The sequence below is a fragment of the Schistocerca nitens genome, chromosome 4, assembly GCF_023898315.1.
Source record: "Schistocerca nitens isolate TAMUIC-IGC-003100 chromosome 4, iqSchNite1.1, whole genome shotgun sequence".
Taxonomy (NCBI): Eukaryota; Metazoa; Arthropoda; class Insecta; order Orthoptera; family Acrididae; genus Schistocerca; species Schistocerca nitens.
Genome location: NC_064617.1, coordinates 268680194 through 268700721, shown reverse-complemented (window position 1 = coordinate 268700721; position 20528 = coordinate 268680194). Strand labels below are relative to the sequence as shown.

The following is a 20528-nucleotide window of genomic DNA, read 5'->3' as shown; positions in this document are numbered from 1 at the left end:
TTGAAGACATCCGCCAAGAGTGAGCCTCTTTGACAGGATGCAGGAGAGCCCCAAAGGGGATGATGGGCATTGAAGTCGCCAAACAATAAAAACGGCGGGGGAAGCTGAACGATCAGGTGCATCATGTCAGCCCGACTAACAGCAGATGACGGTGGAGTGTAGATGGTACAAACTGAAAAAGTAAAAGCAGAAAGAGTAATGCAGACAGCTATTGCTTGGAGTGGGGTGGTCAGTGGGATGGGATGGTAATAGACATGAGCAACATGACCCCACCATGAGCTGGGACACCGTCCACAGGGGTGAGGTCATACCGCTCCGAGGTATAGTGGGTAAAGGCAATACGGTCAGTCGGGCGCAACTTGGTTTCCTGGAGACCAAGGATGAGCGGACGGTGCAGGCGGAGGAGCAGTTGTAATTCCTCCCGATTAGATCGAATACCTCTTATGTTCCAATGAAACAACGCCATCGCTAGTCAAAAAGTTGGGGGAACGAGACGGGGGAAGAGCTGGTCACCTCGACGGCCGCGGAGGGCCAGGTTGCGAGGGAACAACGCTACAACCGACGGGAGGCGGATCCGGTTCCATCGACTCGTCACCAGCTGCAGCTGCTGTCCCAGGTTGTGTAGGAGGGGCAGCATCGTTTGCCGACGAAAGGCCAGCTGAGCGCCTGGCAGCAGAGCATCCTGGCGAAACTGAGGACAGCCGGGAGCAGCGACTCACGGATGGAGCGTCAGACGAAACGCGCCGGGGTGGAGAGGGGGATAGAGATTTCTTCTTGGAGGCCTTCTTGGAAGGCTGAGGAGGCACAGGGATGGTGGGCTGGACCCGAAGAAGGTCCTCACGCGCGGGGTCCGTTTTGGAACGCCGGACCTCGGAAGCTGGGGTCCGGAACGTGTCCCTGATGGACGCCTGAGAAGAGGATCGCTTCTCAGGTAGCATGGGGGCAGGAGGAGGAGGAAGGGTGGCCCCTGGGGCAGAGGGGGTGGGGGCCACGGGGGAGGAGGATTTGGAAGGGAGGGATTTGGGAGGCGGAGGCAGAGCCCCCTGATGGGCGGAGGAGGCGGAGGGAGGACAGGATAGGGGTGAGGATACCGCGGAAGGAGTGGACACAACTGAGGCAAACGAAGTGGTCAATGGCACGGGATGGAGGCGGTCATACTTCTTCCTGGCCTCAGAATAAGAGAGCCGATCCAAAGTTTTGATTTCTTGTATCTTCTTCTCCTTCTGATATGCGGGGCAGTCTGAGGATCTAGGCGAGTGGACGCCAGGACAATTAATGCACCGAGGTGGTGGGGTGCATGTATGTTCCTCACGAAGAGGACGTCCACAATCGCCACAAAGGGGCTCAGCCTCACACCGTGACGACATGTGCCCAAAGCGCAAACACCTAAAACAGCACATAGGAGGCGGGACGTAAGGTCGCACGTCACACCGGTAGCACATCACCTTTACCTTCTCCGGGAGAACGTCCCCCTCGAAGGCGAGGATAAAGGCCCCGGTGTCGATGCGACTGTCTTTGGGGCCGCGCTGGACTCGCCGGACGAAATGCACGCCTCGGCACTCCAGGTTGGCCCTGAGCTCCTCATCAGATTGTAGCAGGAGGTCACGATGAAAAATAACCCCCTGCGTTCTATTTAGTGCCAGATGTGGGACAATGGATACTGGGATGTCCCCTAGGCGGTCGCACGCCTGGAGTGCCGCCGACTGTGTGGCGGAGGTGGTCTTGATAAGAACGGACCCTGAACGCATCTTGCTGAGAGCCTCGATTTCCCAGAAGATGTCCTCAATGTGCTGAACAAAGAACATGGGCTTGGAGGTGGCGAATGTCCCCCCATCGGTTCGAGAACAGACCAAATAGCGGGGGAAGTACTTCGCCCCAAGTCGGCGGGCCTGTCCCTCCTCCCATGGAGTGGCCAAGGGGGAAAGGGCAGGAGAACCAGAACTAGAAACGGTACCTCTTCTTTTGAAAGACTCGGCCGCAGAGCGACCTGATACATGTTGACGTTTCATCTGCGAAACGTCCGCCCCGATACCACACACTCCGACCAGGGGCTCTCCCCACGGGCGCCACCCAGCCGCAGCAAGGGCCACCTGGCAGGATGACCATTGCCGGGAGTCCTGATGCCCCAAGGAGACGGGCATCTGCTCCTTGGCCGACGTGGGGAGGGTGCAGCTCAGGTATCAGCAGTACGATCCCTGTGTTGTCAGGGGGCTACAACGTAGAGGGTACATGACGACCCCACCACAATGGGCTGGCTACTGTGCTGGATTTCTGGTGCCATGGAAAGTCTATCATGATCGCTGGTGCAGATGGAGATGCACTATGGGCGTAACTTGGACAACCCATCAGGCGTTTAGGCCCAATTTGAGGAATAGTGGGTATGGTTACAACGCCGGTGCAATGCTGAGTGCCAAGGTTTTAGTGCACTTAGGACCAGTGGTACACCACGTAAGGTGACCTTCCCCAAAAGGCTCGTACTTCTGTAGAATTTTGAAAAATGGAGGTCAAACCCCAAGGGGGACCATCACATGGAAGGCCGAAACGGTTGAAACTCCTTTTAGTCGCCTCTTACGACAGGCAGGAATACCTCGGGCCTATTCTTACCCCGGACCCGCAGGGGGAAAACAGCAACTAAAAAGGACAACACTATAAAAGGCACATTAACAGGCAAGGGATTAAAAGAAAACAGCATAATCAAATGTCCTTAGACAGGTCTGTCAAGTGGATAAAACGAAGAACATGAGCAGCTGCTCCTGGGTCATCCGCTAAAATGTCATCCAGAGTACATGGCAGGCCAAGATCAATGCGCAGTGTATTAAAATTTGGACAGGATGTTAAAATGTGGCGTACCGTCAGCAACTGCCCACATGGGCTGAACGGCGCTGGCACAGCCGTCAGCAGATGGCAATGGCTGAACCGGTAGTGTCCAATCCGTAACCGAACCGAAATGACCTCCTCCTGCCGAGAAGGGTGTGAAGGGGTCGTCCAAGCCGTGGGAGAGGTTTCAAGGCCCGAAGCTTGTTTTCAGTAAGTGTAGACCAATCGGCATGACACAGCGATATTCACCGGCTTCAGCATAAAGACTCTCGATGGGACTAGTATAGAATGCTCCGATCGCAAGACATAACCCCCGATGTTGTATAGAGTTGAGGCAGCATAAGATGGACGGCCATGCAGAGGAGTAGACAAAGCTCCCATAATCCAGCTTTGAGCGGATGATCGACCAATATAGGCGAAGTAGGATGGTTTGATTCGCTCCCCACGACGTACCGCTGAGAACATGGAGGACATTTAGAGAACGGGTACAACAGGCAGCCAAATATGACACATGTGGAGACCAGCTAAGTTTCCTGTCAAATGGAAGACAATTTTGCTGTCTCCATGAATGGGAGAGCAACGGGACTGAGATGTAAGGATGGTGGGAGAAACTCTTTGTAGAGCCAGAAGTTAATACAAACCGTCTTCTCTGCAGAAAAACGGAAGCCATTGGCAACACTCCAGGAGTAAAGACGGTCAAGACAACGCTGAAGACAGCGCTTTAGGAAACATGTACACTGCCCGCTGCAGTAGATGGTAAAATCGTCCACGAAAAGGGAGCCTGATACATCAGCTGGGAGGGCAATCCATTATTGGATTGATCGCTATGGCGAAGAGAGCGACGCTCAAAACTGAACCCTGTGGCACCCCATTCTCCTGGCGAAAGGCATCGGACAGGACAGAACCCACACATCCCCTGAACTTGCGATCAATTAAAAATGCATGAATAAAAAGAGGGACGTGACCGCGTAGGCCCCATGTATGCATGGTGCGGAGAATGCCCGCCCTCCAAGAGGTGTCGTAAGCCTTCTCCAAATCAAAGAACACAGCCACTGTCTGGCGCTTCCACAAGAAGTTATTCATAATGAAGGTCGACAAGATAACCAGATGGTCAACAGCAGAGCGGGGCCTACGAAATCCTCATTGTACATTGGTAAGTAGGCGTCGAGATTCGAGCAGCCAAACCAAACAAGAGTTAACCATTCGTTCCATCACCTTACAGACACAGCTGGTAAGGGAGATCGGTCGATAACTGGAAGGCAAGTGCTTGTCCTTCCCCGGATTAGGAATCGGGACAACAATAGATTCGCACCAGCATGTGGGAACATGACCCTCAATCCAGATGCGATTATAAGTACGAAGAAGAAAACCTTTACCCACAGGAGAAAGGTTCTTCAACTTCTGAATATGAATAGAATCAGGCCCCGGAGCAGAGGACCGTGACCGGGCAAGTGCACTTTCGAGTTCCCGCAAGGTGAATGGGGCATTATAACTTTCATGATTCGGGGAGTGGAAGTTAGGTGGTCTTGCCTCCTCTGCCTGTTTTCGGGGGAGGAAGGCAGGGTGGCAATGAGCGGAGCTCGAAACTTCTGTGAAAAATCAGCCGAAGGCATTAGAGACATCCTCAGGGGCCACAAGGACGTCATTTGCAACCATCAAGCCAGAAACTGGCGAGTGGACCATAGTGCCAGATAGCCGGAGCAGGCTACACCAGACAACAGAAGGAGTAAAAACGTTGAAGGAGCTTGTGAAAGCAGCCCAGCTGGCTTTCTTGATTTCTTTAATAACACAACAACACTGCATATGTAATCGTTTATAATTAATACAATTCGCCATCGTGGGGTGGCGTTTAAAGGTGCGTAAAGCACATCGACGAGCATGTAAAGCATTGCTACATGCTGCGGTCCACCAGGGAACCGATACGCAACATGGAGAAGAAGTAGTATGAGGGATGGAATATTCAGCAGAAATGAGAATGATTTCTGTGAGGTGTGTGACCTGAGTATCGCAGCTTGTGAAGTTTTGATCCTGAAATGTCGCCCTGGAAGAGAAGAGCCCACAGTCTGTTTTGGAGATGTTCCAACTAGTTGAGCATGGAGATGGGGTATGATGCAGGAGATGGATAACACATGGGAAGTGGTCGCTTGAATACGTATCAGAAAGAGCATACCGCTCAAACCAGCATGCAAGTTGGTTAGTACATATAGAGAGGTCTAAATGGGAATAGGTGTGAGTTGTGTCCGAAAGAGAAGTAGGGGCGCCAGTATTGAGGCAGACAAGATTGAGGTGGTTGAAAAGGTCTGCTAACAGGGAGCCTCTTGGGCACGATGCTGGAGAGCCACAAAGGGAATGGTGGGCATTGAAGTCTCCAGTCAACATAAATGGTGCAGGTAGCTGAGCAATAATTTGCATCATGTCTGCCCTGGTAACGGCAGACGACAATGGAGTGTGGAGAGTAATTCGGATGGCAACTGCCTGCAGATTGGTGTGCAATGTGATGGGATCATAGTAGGTATCATCCTGGACCAGCAACATAACCTCTCCATGAGCCAGAATACCTGCCACAGGGGGTAGGTCAAAATGCACAGAGGCATAGTGTGCCAAGTCAATTCGATCGCATGGGAGTAGCTTCATTTCCTGGAGAGCTACTACGAGTGGACAGTGCAAGTGTAGCAACAACTTTAAATCCTCTCAGTTGGAGTGAATGCCATGAATATTCCAATGAAGAAGTGCCATCATTAGAAGAAAAAGAAAAAGGAGAATCAAGAAGGTCACCTCGAAGGCCGCTAAGGGCCTGGCTTCGAGCGAGCACTGCTGCCGCTATCAATATGCGGAGAGTCATCATCCATTTTTTTAATAGGTTCATCAGCCACTATGTTAAGATGGCCGGGAGGGGGAGCTTCCTCCGCCAGTGAATGGCCAGATGTTCGGCTACCAGTGGTGCGGTCAGCCGAAACGGATGACGGCCTGGGGCGGCAACCACTGGGTGGTTCAGGAGAAGGAGAACTTTGCTTTCTATGAGCCTTCTTGGAAGGTCGTTTAGTTGAAGTACTGGTCGATGGCTGGGAGTTCGGGGTACGTAGGAAGTCTTCACGGGATGGTTCCTTCTTGAAGGCCTGTGCTTCTGACTTCTGGGTATTAGTGTTGGCAGAAGCTGATGAAGCTGCTTGTGTCTTAGGGGTGACGGGAGGAAGAGGAGACATTGACTGGGTGATCTTAGCACTGGCTGAACGGACGACTGTAGCGCTAAAGGTCAGATCGCATGTCTGCGTCGACACCTCCCTGGTAGTCCGAGGAGAGGCGAGGACAGTATTGTATTTCCCCGCTGGGAGCAGTGTGGGCTTTCTACTAGCAAATAGCTTGCGAGCAGCCGAGGTGGACACTTTCTCTTTGACCCGAATTTCCTGTATACAGCGTCCATCCTTGTAGATGTGACAGTCACGGGAGGACGCTGCATGGTCACAGAGGTGGACAGTCACCCTCACAGGCGTCCCTGCCACAAGTGATGCATTTAGCAGCATTAGAACAAGACTGGCGGGTGTGATTAATATGTTGACACTGATAGTAGTGTGTAGGTGTCAGGACATAGGAGCAAACAGAAATAACCTCATAGCCTGCTTTGATGCGCGACGGCAGCTGAACACTATCAAAGGTCAAAAAAAGTATCCGGGTCGGTACAAGGTCATAGTCGACCTTTTTCGTGACCCTATGGACAGTCATCACGCCCTAATCAGTGAGGAAAGACTGAATCTCCTCGTCAGGCAATCCGTCGAGCGATCTAGTAGATACCACACCAAGCGACGAATTCAAAGTGCGGTGAGCCTCCACCCGGACAGGGAACGTGTACAGGAGTGTGTCCTGAAGGAGTTTTTGTGCCTGAAAGGTGCTCTCAGTTTCTAACAGCAAGGTACTGTTACGCATCCTGGTACAAGACTTGACAGGTCCGGCTATGGCATCTACACCCTTCTGAATAATGAAAGGGTTGACAGATGAAAAATCCCTTCCATCCTCAGATCTAGAAACTAAAAGGAACTTTGGGGCAGGCGGTAGTACTTTTGTCACTGGTGGCTGGTCGAGTTTCCATTTTTGGGCAGAAGTCCAGAGAGAAGAAGAAGAAGAAGAAGAAGAAGAAGAAGACAAATCCCCCATGATTGCCAGCGTCTCCAATGGCGCGCTCCTTCCTTGTGGGGACCCTCTCAGAGGGTGCTCCCGCCTTAGGTGAATGTTTACACCTCAGGTCACACCTCCCGAGTACTGGACGGAGGGACCAATCGGCATGGTCGGAAGGTGTCAGCTCAGACAAGCACCCCTGCCTGGGCCTAGCCTTTACCAGGGGGTACTTGCGTGCCTTACCTGTCTACCAAGGGTGGGGAATTGCGCGTTAACCCGTCACCGGCTATGCATGCAAAAGCATGGGTCGGCCTTCAGGCATGCACAGGGAGGAAAGAAGAATAGGAAAAAAAAGGGAGAGAAGGAGAGAAAGGACAGACTGTCCCAAACGCCGAGTCGGAGACCATAGGGTGGACAAGAAGGCAAGGAGAAGAAGGCAAGGAGAAGAAGGCAAGGAGAAGAAGGCAAGGAGAAGAAGGCAAGGAGAAGAAGGCAAGGAGAAGAAGGCAAGGAGAAGAAGGCAAGGTAAAAAGTAAGGAAGACAGTGAGAGAGGGAGAAGGACAAAGAAAGGAAACAAACAAAGGAAGGAAGAAACCAGAATAAGCGAAAAACCAAAATGACCAAAAATGTACGTCGTTGAACCGTCCGTCTCCAGAAGCAGGCGCAAACTACCCCCTTGAGGGGGAGGGACTCCTTTTAGTTGCCTCTTACGACAGGCAGGAATACCTCAGGCCTGTTCTTACCCCAGACCTGCAGTGGGTGCTGGAGGGCTGTCTCATACCAGTCCAACAAATGGAAACCAACACAGCAGCAGCAGCAGCAGCAGCAGCAGCAGCAACAACTGCAACCGCAACAGCAACAGGTGACCTGAAATTCTGTTGTTATGCCTCCTCCAATAAGGGCACAGCTTTTTGGTATGCTCCTGGGATGGACACCTCTCGAACTGGAGACCTCTACTACACCTTGACCACCACGGGCAACATTTTAACTAACTACACACATTGTGCCATTTGGTACACTGACTGAAATACCTAGAAAGAATTGGCGATGTACTGCAGTTAACTTGTAGAATTTCACTGTTTCTCACTTCCATTTCCTTTGTTTTCAAGGTGTTTTTCTAGTGGAAAGAGTAGAGATATATTAGCCTGCAATTAAGCCACATGTTCTTGTGTGTCCATTGCTAACATCTTTTATTCTACCACAAAAGTAGTAATTTGTTATTGCAAAAACCTGAAATTCAGTGTTCATCTAACATAGTCATTGGCACCCTCACCAAGGTACTCATCCAATTTAACAAGTAAATCTTTTACATCTAATGTTATTAAATTGAAATTACCATTTTATAATATAGACAATGGTTACTGAGCTGTTAGAATTCTTAAAAAGGATTCAGTACTTACTAGGCAGCAAGTTTTATAAATTTTCGGAGAATTTGCACCCTCTTGCCAAGAGACTGGGTGAGACACAGTTCTGTCACAACCCAAAACTGAATTTCGTTGAAACGGCGCAAGAAGACATCTAAATTTGCAGTTATTTGGCCAAAATGATGTCGGCCAAAGGTGTGGTATATCAGTTCATACTATTAACAAAAAAATTTAAAAACAGTACTGTCAGTTATATGTATTAACCATGGGTAATTACGTCATTACAGTAAACAAATCCATACCTCATGGACACACCAAAATAGATCCCAGTCAAAGAGTGTCATATGATACGCAAGTTCTTTTGTACTGAACAATTCCAAGTCTACATCCATTCCCTCTGTATGACTTTCCTGTTCTGCTAAGCATGTCTGCAAAAGGTTTATACAAAAAAGTATTACTTATTTTAATTTATACTATGAATAGGAACCATCTATCCACCAAACAACAACAAATGGAAATACATAGAAAGATGCATAATGTCTATTTTTCAAATCAAGAGGCTTTTTCTTCTAGAGGAAAGGGTTGGATAGAAAGAGACATTATGGCTTTAAGAATACTGATCAACAAAGGATCTTGGATAGAATGAAAGTGAAAAACTGACTGTTAGTACTGTTCTTAAGATTTGAAAATGTGAGATCTTAGAAGTCACAGAAAGAGTGGAGTTATGGTCGTAAATATGGGGAACCTAATTACAGGAAAAATGGGAGAGAGGAAGAAGAAATTAAATGAAAGAATAGTTAATTGAAGAAGGAAGAATAACATCAAATAAGTTACCATACGTCAAGACTAGGTTTGCGGTGAGAAACAAGCACAAGTAGATGTAGAAGTACTATTAGTAGCAGTTTCTTCCCAAGGTAGTCTCATACTCCTCATTTACCACTACTCAGTAACTCACTGTATTTTTCCTTCCTTGTTTCTTTCTCTTACATCTGTTCACCAAATTCACTCTATATCATCTTCTTAATGTTTCCCCTAACAAACTTCTATCTCCACCCAAAGGTATTGGGTACCTCCCCAACAGGAAGTGGCAATTTCTGGACTGGCACTACTATTGCTAGCACTTTCTGGTCCCCCCCCCCCCCCCCTCCCATCCCCCTACACCTCTTTCATGTTTCCATCACCACCAAGATCAATCCAGTCAGGCTGTAGTGCTGGAAGACTAACAGTGGTGTGTGTGTGTGTGTGTGTGTGTGTGTGTGTGTGTGTGTGTGTGTGTGTGTGTGTGTTTGTTTTGTGAGTTCTGAAGCTCTGCAGGAAGGCAGAAAACTTAGCAGTTTACTACTTTGTTTGTAATATTTCTCTGCCGATCAAAGTCTGTTTTATTTGGTAGACAGTGACCTTTATTTATATGCATACTAATGCAGATGATCACTTACTCGAAGAAGTTCAAAAGTTGCTATGTGTACATATGAGGCTGTACGATTAAATCTTACTTAGAATTTTTAATTTTCCACTGTATAACCGTTTATAAAATTCAGTAAATATAAGTATACTTACTGGTTTGTCTCCTGATGTCATGTTTCCAGAACAGTAATGAATAACGATTTCGACAATATCACATAAATTACTTAAAATCTGACAACAATTTTAAACTTTTTCATGTGCAGTGTACAAATATGAGAATTTATGATTACATTGTACCTTCAAGATTTAATTCTCACCAAAGCATCGATGTGATCCTTAGGTGAAACAAAAATTCTTCCATTGAGGCTTAAGCCTGTTGGTATACTGATGTCATTATCACGAAAAATAACTCTCTCCCCAGATGACTTCACTTCAACAAGAACAAGGTCATCATGCCTGATTTTTAACTTGTCTGCAGCACATAATTTTATGGTTTCAGCTGTAGTACATACAGGAAACCTCAGAGTACAATATGTGTGATCTGCACAGTATACTCTGAAGATAACTGCAAAAGAAAATACCCGTAATTAAATTCTGTTTTAGTCATATTGTAGGGAAGTCAATATATATGTGTGCAGCAGTTAGATTCCCTGCGTGAAGAACTAGTGAGAAGTATAACAAGAAAGATTGTGTTACCCAATCCTCATAATCAAAAAACATTCATATTAAGTCCAAAATTAATTATTGTAAGAATATAAATAACACTTTATGACGAAAAACACCTGCAAAATCTGTCAGGGAGTAGCACAATTTTATTATTAAAGAAAATGACTACACAACAGCAAACGCAGCAAATTCTAACAAACACATTTAATATCGCAGATGATCTTAGCTCAAAAGATAAAACACTGCAACATTAGCATTAGCAGGTGTACTCAAGTGTACTATCAAGACTTTTTTCAATTTTGTATTTGTTCTGCTACTTAAGGAAAATTAAAATTAATAAGCTTGTGTGAATATTTTGAATGGCACAATGCTTAACAGTGAGGACTTTTGAATCAAAACATGGAAAGACTGTTAAATGATACTTATTTCTCAGATGGGGGAAACTGAAATATCTAGTTACAGTACATGACATGGCTCCATGCAGTATATCAAATCAGAATTTCAAAGCAGTGCGTTCAGTTAAAAATATAAATATTGCAAACTTTAGGGAAAGCCTACAGCAGCTAGATTGGGATGAAGTGTAAAAGGAACCTGATGCAAACTTGAAATATAACTTATTTCACTATACATTTTTAAGGGTATTTGAAAATTGTTTTCCCAAGAAAATAGTTAAACATAATTCCAAGAAAACATCTAAAAAACCTTGGCTAACTAAATGAATAAGGATATCTTGCAACCATAAAAGAGAACTGTATCTAACAGCAAGAGGGAGTACTGACCCCGAAATTGTTCAATATTATAAAAACTATTGTGCGGTACTAAGAAAAGTTATTAAAAAGTCCAGAAGCATGTGTATCATGTCTGAGATCAGCAACTCTGATAATAAAATTAAAGCAATTTGGAATATTATTGAAAGGGAAACAGGGCAACCAAGAGCACAGGAAGACTTTAGTGCCATAAAACTGAATGACGAGTGTACTAACAAACAATCAGAAATTGAAAATATTTTCAATAATCATTTTTTAAATGTTGTGGAGAAAATAGGATCTAGATCTTCACTAGAAGAGGCAAGGCTAATAATAGAAGAGGCCATACCTGTGCAGTTTGAAACAATTGTATTTCCACCAACCTCTCCCTCTGAAATCAGTAAAATAATAAACTCACTGAAAAGTAAAAGCTCTTACAGAATTGATGGCATTTCCAGCAAGGTACTTAAAGCTTGTTCCCCACAGATAAGTAGGATTCTCAGCCACGTATGTAATAGCTCTTTTGAACAGGGTGTTTTCCCCGATAGACTGAAATATGCCATTGTAAAACCATTGCATAAAAAGGGGGATACGTCTGATGTCAACAACTACCGCCCAATCTCTCTTCTGACAGCTCTATCAAAAATTTTTGAGAAAGTAATGTATTCAAGAGTAGCCTCCCATATTTGTAAAAATAAAGTACTAACAAAATGTCAGTTTGGTTTTCAGAAAGGCTTTTCAACAGAAAATGCTATATACGCTTTCACTGATCAAATATTAAATGCTCTGAATAACCGGACATCACCCATTGGTATTTTTTGTGATCTCTCAAAGGCCTTTGATTGTGTAAATCATGGAATTCTTTTAGATAAGCTAAATCATTATGGTTTGAAGGGGGGCAGTGCAGAAATGGTTTAATTCATACGTAACTGGAAGAATGCAGAAAGTTGAAATAGGTGGTTCATGTAATGTTAAAACAACAGCTGCTTCCTCAAACTCGGGGGCTATCAGGTACGGGGTCCCACAGGGTTCGGTCTTAGGTCCTTTACTGTTCTTGATATACATTAATGACTTACCATTCCACATTGATGAAAATGCAAAGTTAGTTCTTTTTGCTGATGGTACAAGTATAGTAATAACATCCAAAAACCAAGAACTAAGTGATGTAATTGTAAATGATGTTTTTCACAAAATTATTAAGTGGTTCTCAGCAAACGGACTCTCTTTAAATTTTGATGAAACACAGTATATACAGTTCCGTACAGTAAATGACACAACTTCAGTAATAAATATAGACTTTGAACAGAAGTCTGTAACTAAGGTAGAATTTTCAAAATATTTAGGTGTGTCCATTGATGAGAGGTTAAACTGGAAGCAACACATTGATGGTCTGCTGAAACGTCTGAGTTCAGCTACATATGCTATTAGGGTTATTGCAAATTTTAGTGATAAGAATGTCAGTAAATTAGCTTACTATGCCTACTTTCATTCACTGCTTTCGTATGGCATCATATTCTGGGGTAATTCATCGTTGAGTAGAAAAGTATTCATTGCTCAAAAGCGTGTAATCAGAATAATTGCTGGTGCCCACCCACGGTCATCCTGCAGACATCTATTTAAGAATCTAGGGAACCTCACAGTATATATATTCACTTATGAAATTTGTTGTTAATAATCCAACCCAGTTCAAAAGTAATAGCAGTGTGCATAGCTATAACACCAGGAGAAAGGACCGAGCGAGGTGGCGCAGTGGTTAGCACACTGGACTCGCATTCGGGAGGACGACGGTTCAATCCCGTCTCCAGCCATCCTGATTTAGGTTTTCCGTGATTTCCCTAAATCGTTTCAGGCAAATGCCGGGATGGTTCCTTTGAAAGGGCACGGCCGATTTCCTTCCCAATCCTTCCCTAAACCGAGCTTGCGCTCCGTCTCTAATGACCTCGTTGTCGACGGGACGTTAAACACTAACCACCACTAACCACCAGGAGAAAGGATGATCTTCACTATGCAGGGTTAAATCTGACTTTGGCACAGAAAGGGGTAAATTATGCTGCCACAAAAGTCTTTGGTCACCTACCAAACAGCATCAAAAGCCTGACAGAAAGCCAACCAACATTTAAAAATAAATTAAAAGAATTTCTAAATGTCAATTCCTTCTACTCATTGGCTGAAGTTTTAGATATAAATTAAGGGAGGGAAAATAAAACCAACTTAAACATTAGTGTCATGCAATATTTTGTGTAATGTAATATCTTGTACAGACATCTTTTATTAACCTGACACGTTCCACATCATTACGAAGTGTCGTATTTATGATCTATGGAACAAGTATTAATCTAATCTAATCTAATCTAAACATATACAGACGTGCTACACGTAGGAGAATTTAACCAAGATGTCGGAGGAATTAAACTGACTCATTTAGGAGGATACAAGATAGTAATGGGTGGTCGTTATTATTGAAAAAAGTTAAATTAGGTTTCAGGCCAAAGACTTTAAGGAGTACTAAATTCAAAAGCTCTTTCAGTGCTGGACTTTAGTAACAGAAATATGCAAGTCGATAGTTTTAATAAGAAATGTTTTACACTTCATAAAGAATGTAGTAACGGTATAATAAGACTTAGTAGAAATAACTGGAAATCATTGACTGTGGAGATTTTAATATTGATTTCATCTTGGGTAATATTGACAGAGGACACTTCAAGTAACACAGTATCAACTTTGGTTTGGGTCAGACAATAATGTTCTCAACAAGAATATGACATAGTGCAAGGAAAAATTGATAATTTATTTTTAAATCAAATTGTGTTTCATGAAATAGATGTTAGATCCATAATAAATAGTTTGCCAGAAGATGACAGTAAAATGGAGCCAATAAAGCATCTCATGGAACCAATAGAGCATCTCCATCAGTCAGTTACACCTGAGATATAACCAGTCAGTTACAACTGAGAAATGTTACATACAGTTTCACAGAATCATAAGCGCTGACCACCCACATAATGTAGAGAAAATTTTTTCGATGAACTATGTGAAGAATTTCAGCAAGGACACACAGTAGAGGGGCTATTTAGTTATTACCTAAAAACATTATACAGCACTATGAATCCAGTTTTCCTTTACAACAGGGAATGAACAATAATAGTCAAAGCTGAGGTAAAGCATAGTTATTGTCTGAGATAAAAGTAACTAAGGCCAGGAAGAAAGAGCTTTATTCAATGTCGAGTACTCTCAACAATATTTAAGCAGTTTGAAGAATGATTTGATGTAAAATGAATATAGTCGGCAAGGTAAATGCTAATCAGATCTGTAAACCTGTTAACTCCCTCTCAGTTTGGTTTTTGTAAAATATTGTCCACAGACAAAGCAATACAAAACCACACAAATGAGGGTCTGGAAGTGTTGAACAGAAAACATATCCTGTTGATAGGATTTTTTTATCTTTCCACACACTTTCAATGGCAAAATTATCTTCAGCAAATTAAGTGTTATGACATCTTTCTTGCATGGGCATACTCTTACCTTCATAACAGGAATCAGAGGGTCTTGTGGACAGAAAGTGTCAGATTTTTTTAAAAACTATTTTCAGTATGTGAGAACACAACACATGGAATGCCATAAGGATTCATACTGGGACCATTACGTTCCCACGATAGTCGTAAATCTTGTTTCATTGACTTTAAAGTGTGCGTTTTTGGTGCAGTTACCTATTGTGTAATGTATTAGTACCGGTTTTCCTCATGCAGCAGCTGTGAAATAATTTGTGGCCTTTGAGTTTCCTCCATATTGGCTCCGTCACACCATACACCAACTTGCAATGGCCACTTGCCTGGGATGAATCACTCATAGTAACTCCTCACTTTACCTATTACCCTTTTGACAGCCACAGATTACTTCATGGTTAGTGTACCCCACAAATTCCAGAGACTCAGGTATTGCACGCTGTGATGTCATGGCTCCAACACACTACCTTCTTGTGACTATACCAATTTTGTCCAGATTCGTACTGCACCATTCAGTAAACCTACAAGCATCAGGTGAACCTGCCTGTCACCTCACAAGGCATTTGCTTATTTTGGATACTTTCACTTCCTGTTTCCTTATGGAATTATCTACTTTTCCTTCCAGAGTAACAGCTTTCTTTTTAACTTAATTAATCACATTTAGTTCAAATAAGTATAAATACCATTTTGCTGTATACTGAAGTTAATTGTTAATACAGTACACAGATTAGGTTTCTACAGTTTTATTGTCTTTTGATAATAAACATCTCGACTGGTTTCACATCCCTAAAGATTCTCCTTCTTGATGGGTGCTCAGAGCACAATGGCTGAATGAATGAATTAATTAATTAATTAATTATGGTAGCAATAGGACAGATGATGTTTTATTCAAATTACTGGTAATGAACAATGAATTGATCCTAACAGATGCTCAAAATAAACAGAGAAAAAATTGACTATCAAAAGCACTTTAGTCTTTTTTCGTGCATAGATCAAACTTTTTCTTACCGTGTTTGTTGTTTATTTTATATTACTGCTGCTCACTTGGATGCATGACAAAACCATTTACTATTGTTTTAGATGAAGCAATAAAAAAGGAATAGGTATGGTCCCGCCATCTTGAAACAGCAATGTAACAGTGCAAAATAATTTTATTTTGTTTGGTGCACTGTGGACATAGGCATGCCTGTGCAGGGGCTCATTATAATCATGAGGTCATTGAAAAAACGTGTCTTCTAATTATTATGGTACCTGACACTCTCAAGCTCCACATTGCCTTCAACAGCAGCCTCTCGCGACTGGCGCGACCCCTCCCCCCATCCACCCCCTCCCATACACACCATTGCCCTTTCCCCTTGTAGTTAGTTGATGAATGAAGCTTTATTTTCTGAAATACTGAAACATGCAATAGCAATACCCATTTACAAATGTGGAAATAAGCAAGTAACATCTGATTGTAGATCTTTCCCTCCTCTCCCATGTTCTCAAAGATTTTGGAAAGGTAGCTAATTATAGGATATTAAACCAGTTTCCTGAGAATCATCTTGCAACATCAGCTTAGTGAAGTCTTCTCTACAAAGGAAATAACATATAATCTCACTAACTCAGTTATTGTCAATGTAAACAAGTCAATTAACTCTGTTGGCATTTACTACGATTTTTGACCTTCCACTGAGTAGACCATAAAATTCTACAGAGAAATTAAATTCGAATGGAACTGAAGTATTCCTCTTGAATGGATGGATCTTTAGGATCCCACTGGATGTGCAAATGGAAGAAATGGGCATATCAATACGCATAACATAAGCCATGTTCTATGAGGGCAGCTGCAATTGGATGGTCACTGATATCACAGGATGGTCACAGGTACTTCTGTACATCCTACATCCTGCACCAAACATGCTATCAGTTGCTGTTATCCAACTTCAGCTGTTCAAGTGAACTATGACTGTTGCTGCTGTGTACCTGGACAAACTTAGTCTCATGTTGGAGAGTGTAATTTGATAAGGATTTATTAGTGGCCTATTCCTTCTAATCCATTACTGAATATCTTACTAGAACCAACTGCTGTATATTTTATTAACAATATCAAATAACACAGGTGTTATGTAAAATAAGACTTCTACATATTTTTGGTGCAGTAATGTATACATGTAAATAAATATTATAAACTGCTTTCTGTTTTATGACATGCAGCTGCAACAGCCTATGAATTTTATACATTTCAGTGTATATACAGTTGCACATTTTTGACATGTCTAGTAGTAGTTCTTATATCAGAATATGTTCCAGATTTTTTTGATTTATTCAACATCCATGAGCATCACTGACCTGTGGAAGGAACATTATGATATCTTTTCTCTGTACATACATATTATGTACATTTGTTTTTTGACAAGCAAGCTTTACATCCTTAATAATCTCCTCATTTTGGATCTGATGTATCTCTTCTAAGGTACAAAAGGTATTTAAAACTGCAGTATTATATAAGTTGCAGGGGGAGGGGGGTGGGGGAAGGGGGGGAACGAGGGGAAGGGGGAATGAGGGGAAGGGGGAAATGAGGGGAAGGGGGAAATGAGGGGAAGGGGGAAATGAGGGGAAGGGGGAAATGAGGGGAAGGGGGTAATGAGGGGAAGGGGGTAATGAGGGGAAGGGGGAAATGAGGGGAAGGGGGAAATGAGGGGAAGGGGGAAATGAGGGGAAGGGGGAAATGAGGGGAAGGGGGAAATGAGGGGAAGGGGGAAATGAGGGGAAGGGGGAAATGAGGGGAAGGGGGAAATGAGGGGAAGGGGGAAATGAGGGGAAGGGGGAAATGAGGGGAAGGGGGAAATGAGGGGAAGGGGGAAGGGAACGGAAGGCATTGTGGGTGCAGCTGAAGTGTGTCTATGTGGTGGTGTTGGAGGGGTGGTAAAGGTGTAACCAGGGCCACATGGTGCTGGTGAGAATGTGTGATACAAAGAGAAACATTGGGAAGCTGTGATGGTGAGAAGATCATCAGCAGAGAAGTGAGAGCTGAGAGTGGCAGTACTGCCTTTGTGCGCTACATTAAAGGTTCTCTTGAAGTGACAGGTGACAGAGCTGTCTGTGTCTGGTTGTTTGAATGCAGCCCTTCACTGAGATCATTTCTGAATAACTTGATTTTAAGATCTTCAGGAAGAAATCTGTGAACATTGAGGTGCATTTCGAAAGCTAAAGAATAGTGAAGGTTGGTTGGAAGGGTTCATTGATGGGTAGAGCTTGCAGAATCCATGCCAGGTTAAAGTGATTGATAAACACCATAGTAGGTTTCCCATGTAACAGTATGTCAAAGGTATGGTTGTCCTGTGAAAGTATCATGTGGAGGCATGAGTAGAGGGGGGTTGTAACACTGGTCAGATTATGTCATCACATAATGCCATAAACTCACAGTCTTGTAGAGTGTTGTGGAGAAATTCCTCAGGCACAGATTGAACAAGAGTGGGAGGGATGAAGAGATGAGTAATGTGATGTTTTACATGTGAAATCAGGTCAGCAGGTAATGAGAGCATTTTGCCATACAGAATTTCAGCAAGTGAAGCTCCAAAGACATGTTTCTGGGCTGTACACACTCCCAAGATTATATAGTGTCTTTGTCCCATGTCTGCCGTGGCACACGAGACCTGCCCATAAGGTTTGATGCCACCACTCAATGAGTCTATTGCTCTATGGATGGTACACTGTTGTTCTACATCAATGGGTGCTGCCCATTTTTCACACTCAAGGAAAAGTGGCAACTCAATCTGCCAATATTGGTTGGTCATTATGGATGTTGGACAATTAAACTGCAAAATTCACTTGTTGATAAAGGCTTTGGTGGTGGGCTTGGCCATAATGTCATAACCAGAACTTCTACCGATCGAGTGAGGTGACTGATAACCAACAAGATGTACCGATGACTATGAGAGAATCAGAAATGGGTAGTGATCCCACGAGATTGACATAAAAATGCTGAAAATCTCGTTTTGGGACTTCAAAGTGACCTAGGGGTAGTTGAGCATGGTGTTATACCTTGCTCGTTTGGTGCAGAATGCCATATGAAACTGTCTGTCACCAGGCATGTAGTCTGATGTACACTGGGTGTACCAAGCTATGCAACTGGTTGAAGATAACATGGGGAAACTATTGAGGAACAAGGGGGTGTGTTGATTTTTGTAAAATGGAACAGAGGATCAAAGGGTTGTGCCCTGAATAGGCCAAAGTTCGATTCAGAGATTCATGTAAAAGTCACAAAGAACTGCCTGTAACTGTTGGTATTACTATTGCACTTCCAGGAACTGGTCATAGTTGAAGCGGGATGACATAGCACTGATGCATGAGGGTTAATCTGCCATGACTTTTTCCATGCTTTTTATATAATGGACAGTGATAGTGAACTGAGCGACTTATTCTAAATTCTGAAGTTATCAGGGGCAGGTGACCTTGGACAGGTTTGGACTGCATGCGGTCAGTGATGCATCAGAGCGCACCTTACAATGTCTTGCCAAAATTAACACACTGCTTCATAAACTTCTAGTAGTTCTCGGTCATACACTGACCACATGCATTGCAAAGGCAAGAGCTTGCTTGAGAAAAACTGAGTTGCTGTCGAAGGCCCCCCCCCCCCCCCCCCAACTCTCGTTTCAGGGCAACACCAATAGCGGATTTGCCCATCTCAGTGTTATGATGAGCTGCACATCAGGGAGGGGATCTGGCAAAGTAATGGCTCAGACAAGACAGTCCAATACATTCAGAAGTGGACTACATCCCTAGAGTTTACATGACTTTACATCTGCGGGTAATGTTCTCGCCGATGGGGGGTTCGAGTGAATGGCACCTGAAGAGAAGCTGCCTGTGGAAGGTGCTGGCAATAAAAATTAACCATGCCTAAACCATGTGGCAGCGGCACCGTCTGCCACAGCACAGGGTGAATGCCAGAGGCATTTACAAAGTGGCTGATGAAAACGATTTCCTTTGGTCAGAGTTGATCATCACTCAGCTGTCAGAGAGTACGTCAAAAACTTATTTCAGATGCATTTTATGGGAACCTTCACCCAATGATAAAATAAGAATATCGTCAAGGTGAACATAACACAACAGTGCACCATCAATAAAGCCCTGTCAGTTTGAGCAATGTTTGTAAGTCTGTATGACAAACATAAACTCAAACAACCCACCTTGCAAGCACTGACACTGAATGCAGAGGCATCTGTCAGATAGTGAGTGAAGCCCTGGATATTTAGGTCTAGGTATCTGTCCAAAATAGTACAAGTGCTGACAGCTCTGTAAGCACCCCACAACCAGACATATAAGGTTTTTTTTTTTTTTTTTTTTTTTTTTTTAAGTAATTTGATGGGTGAAGCCCAGGAATTGTTGGAGAGCAACACAATGCAGTCTATTGACTGCTGCCTTAGTGACCCCAAGTAGTTCTGGTGGTAGTCTGTGCTGTCTGTGACATACCAAGGTGATGGATGCACTGCACAGACTGGCATTTCAGGTGAAAGTATGAAGGCATATCTGGAGGAGTAAAAGCAAAATACATGGTACTGACATTTGTGGTGGCAAATAGAAATGGTACTGTAGATGAATCCACATATGGCAAAAGAGCTTCCAGGTTGGGTCATGCAGAGAGACATTGGGTATGTCAGAACTGAGCAGAGGTGGTTGACAAAGCAGGTCAAGATGGTGCCCTGTCACATGGAGTTCCTCCTCAACTTCATAAATTCCAAACTGGATGGCATCATTTTCATGTTGCACACGAACATTCATTGCTCGTGCATCAAAATAAAGCTGCTGTAGTTTCTGAATGTGACTGATAGTGTGAAAGCATTTGGGTATGCAGTGGAAGCTCTTGCATAAAATGGGCAGCTCCACTGTGCTGAACTGTCAAGGGAAAATCAAAATGTCACCATACAGATCAGGA

The 20528-nt window shown here is 43.7% G+C and overlaps 1 protein-coding gene across 1 annotated transcript in view; it reads right to left on the bottom strand.

Annotated features, from left to right (window-relative positions):
• The window catches only part of LOC126253115 (rap guanine nucleotide exchange factor 4), a 468034-nt gene that overhangs the window by 71672 nt on the left and 375834 nt on the right, over window positions 1-20528 (bottom strand). Inside the window, exons 12-14 of the mRNA XM_049954233.1 lie at window positions 10014-10261; window positions 8595-8720; window positions 8329-8507 (exon numbers count right to left, since the gene is read on the bottom strand). Of these exons, the coding sequence (XP_049810190.1) occupies window positions 8329-8507; window positions 8595-8720; window positions 10014-10261 (553 nt within the window). The remainder of the gene's footprint in view (window positions 1-8328; window positions 8508-8594; window positions 8721-10013; window positions 10262-20528) is intronic.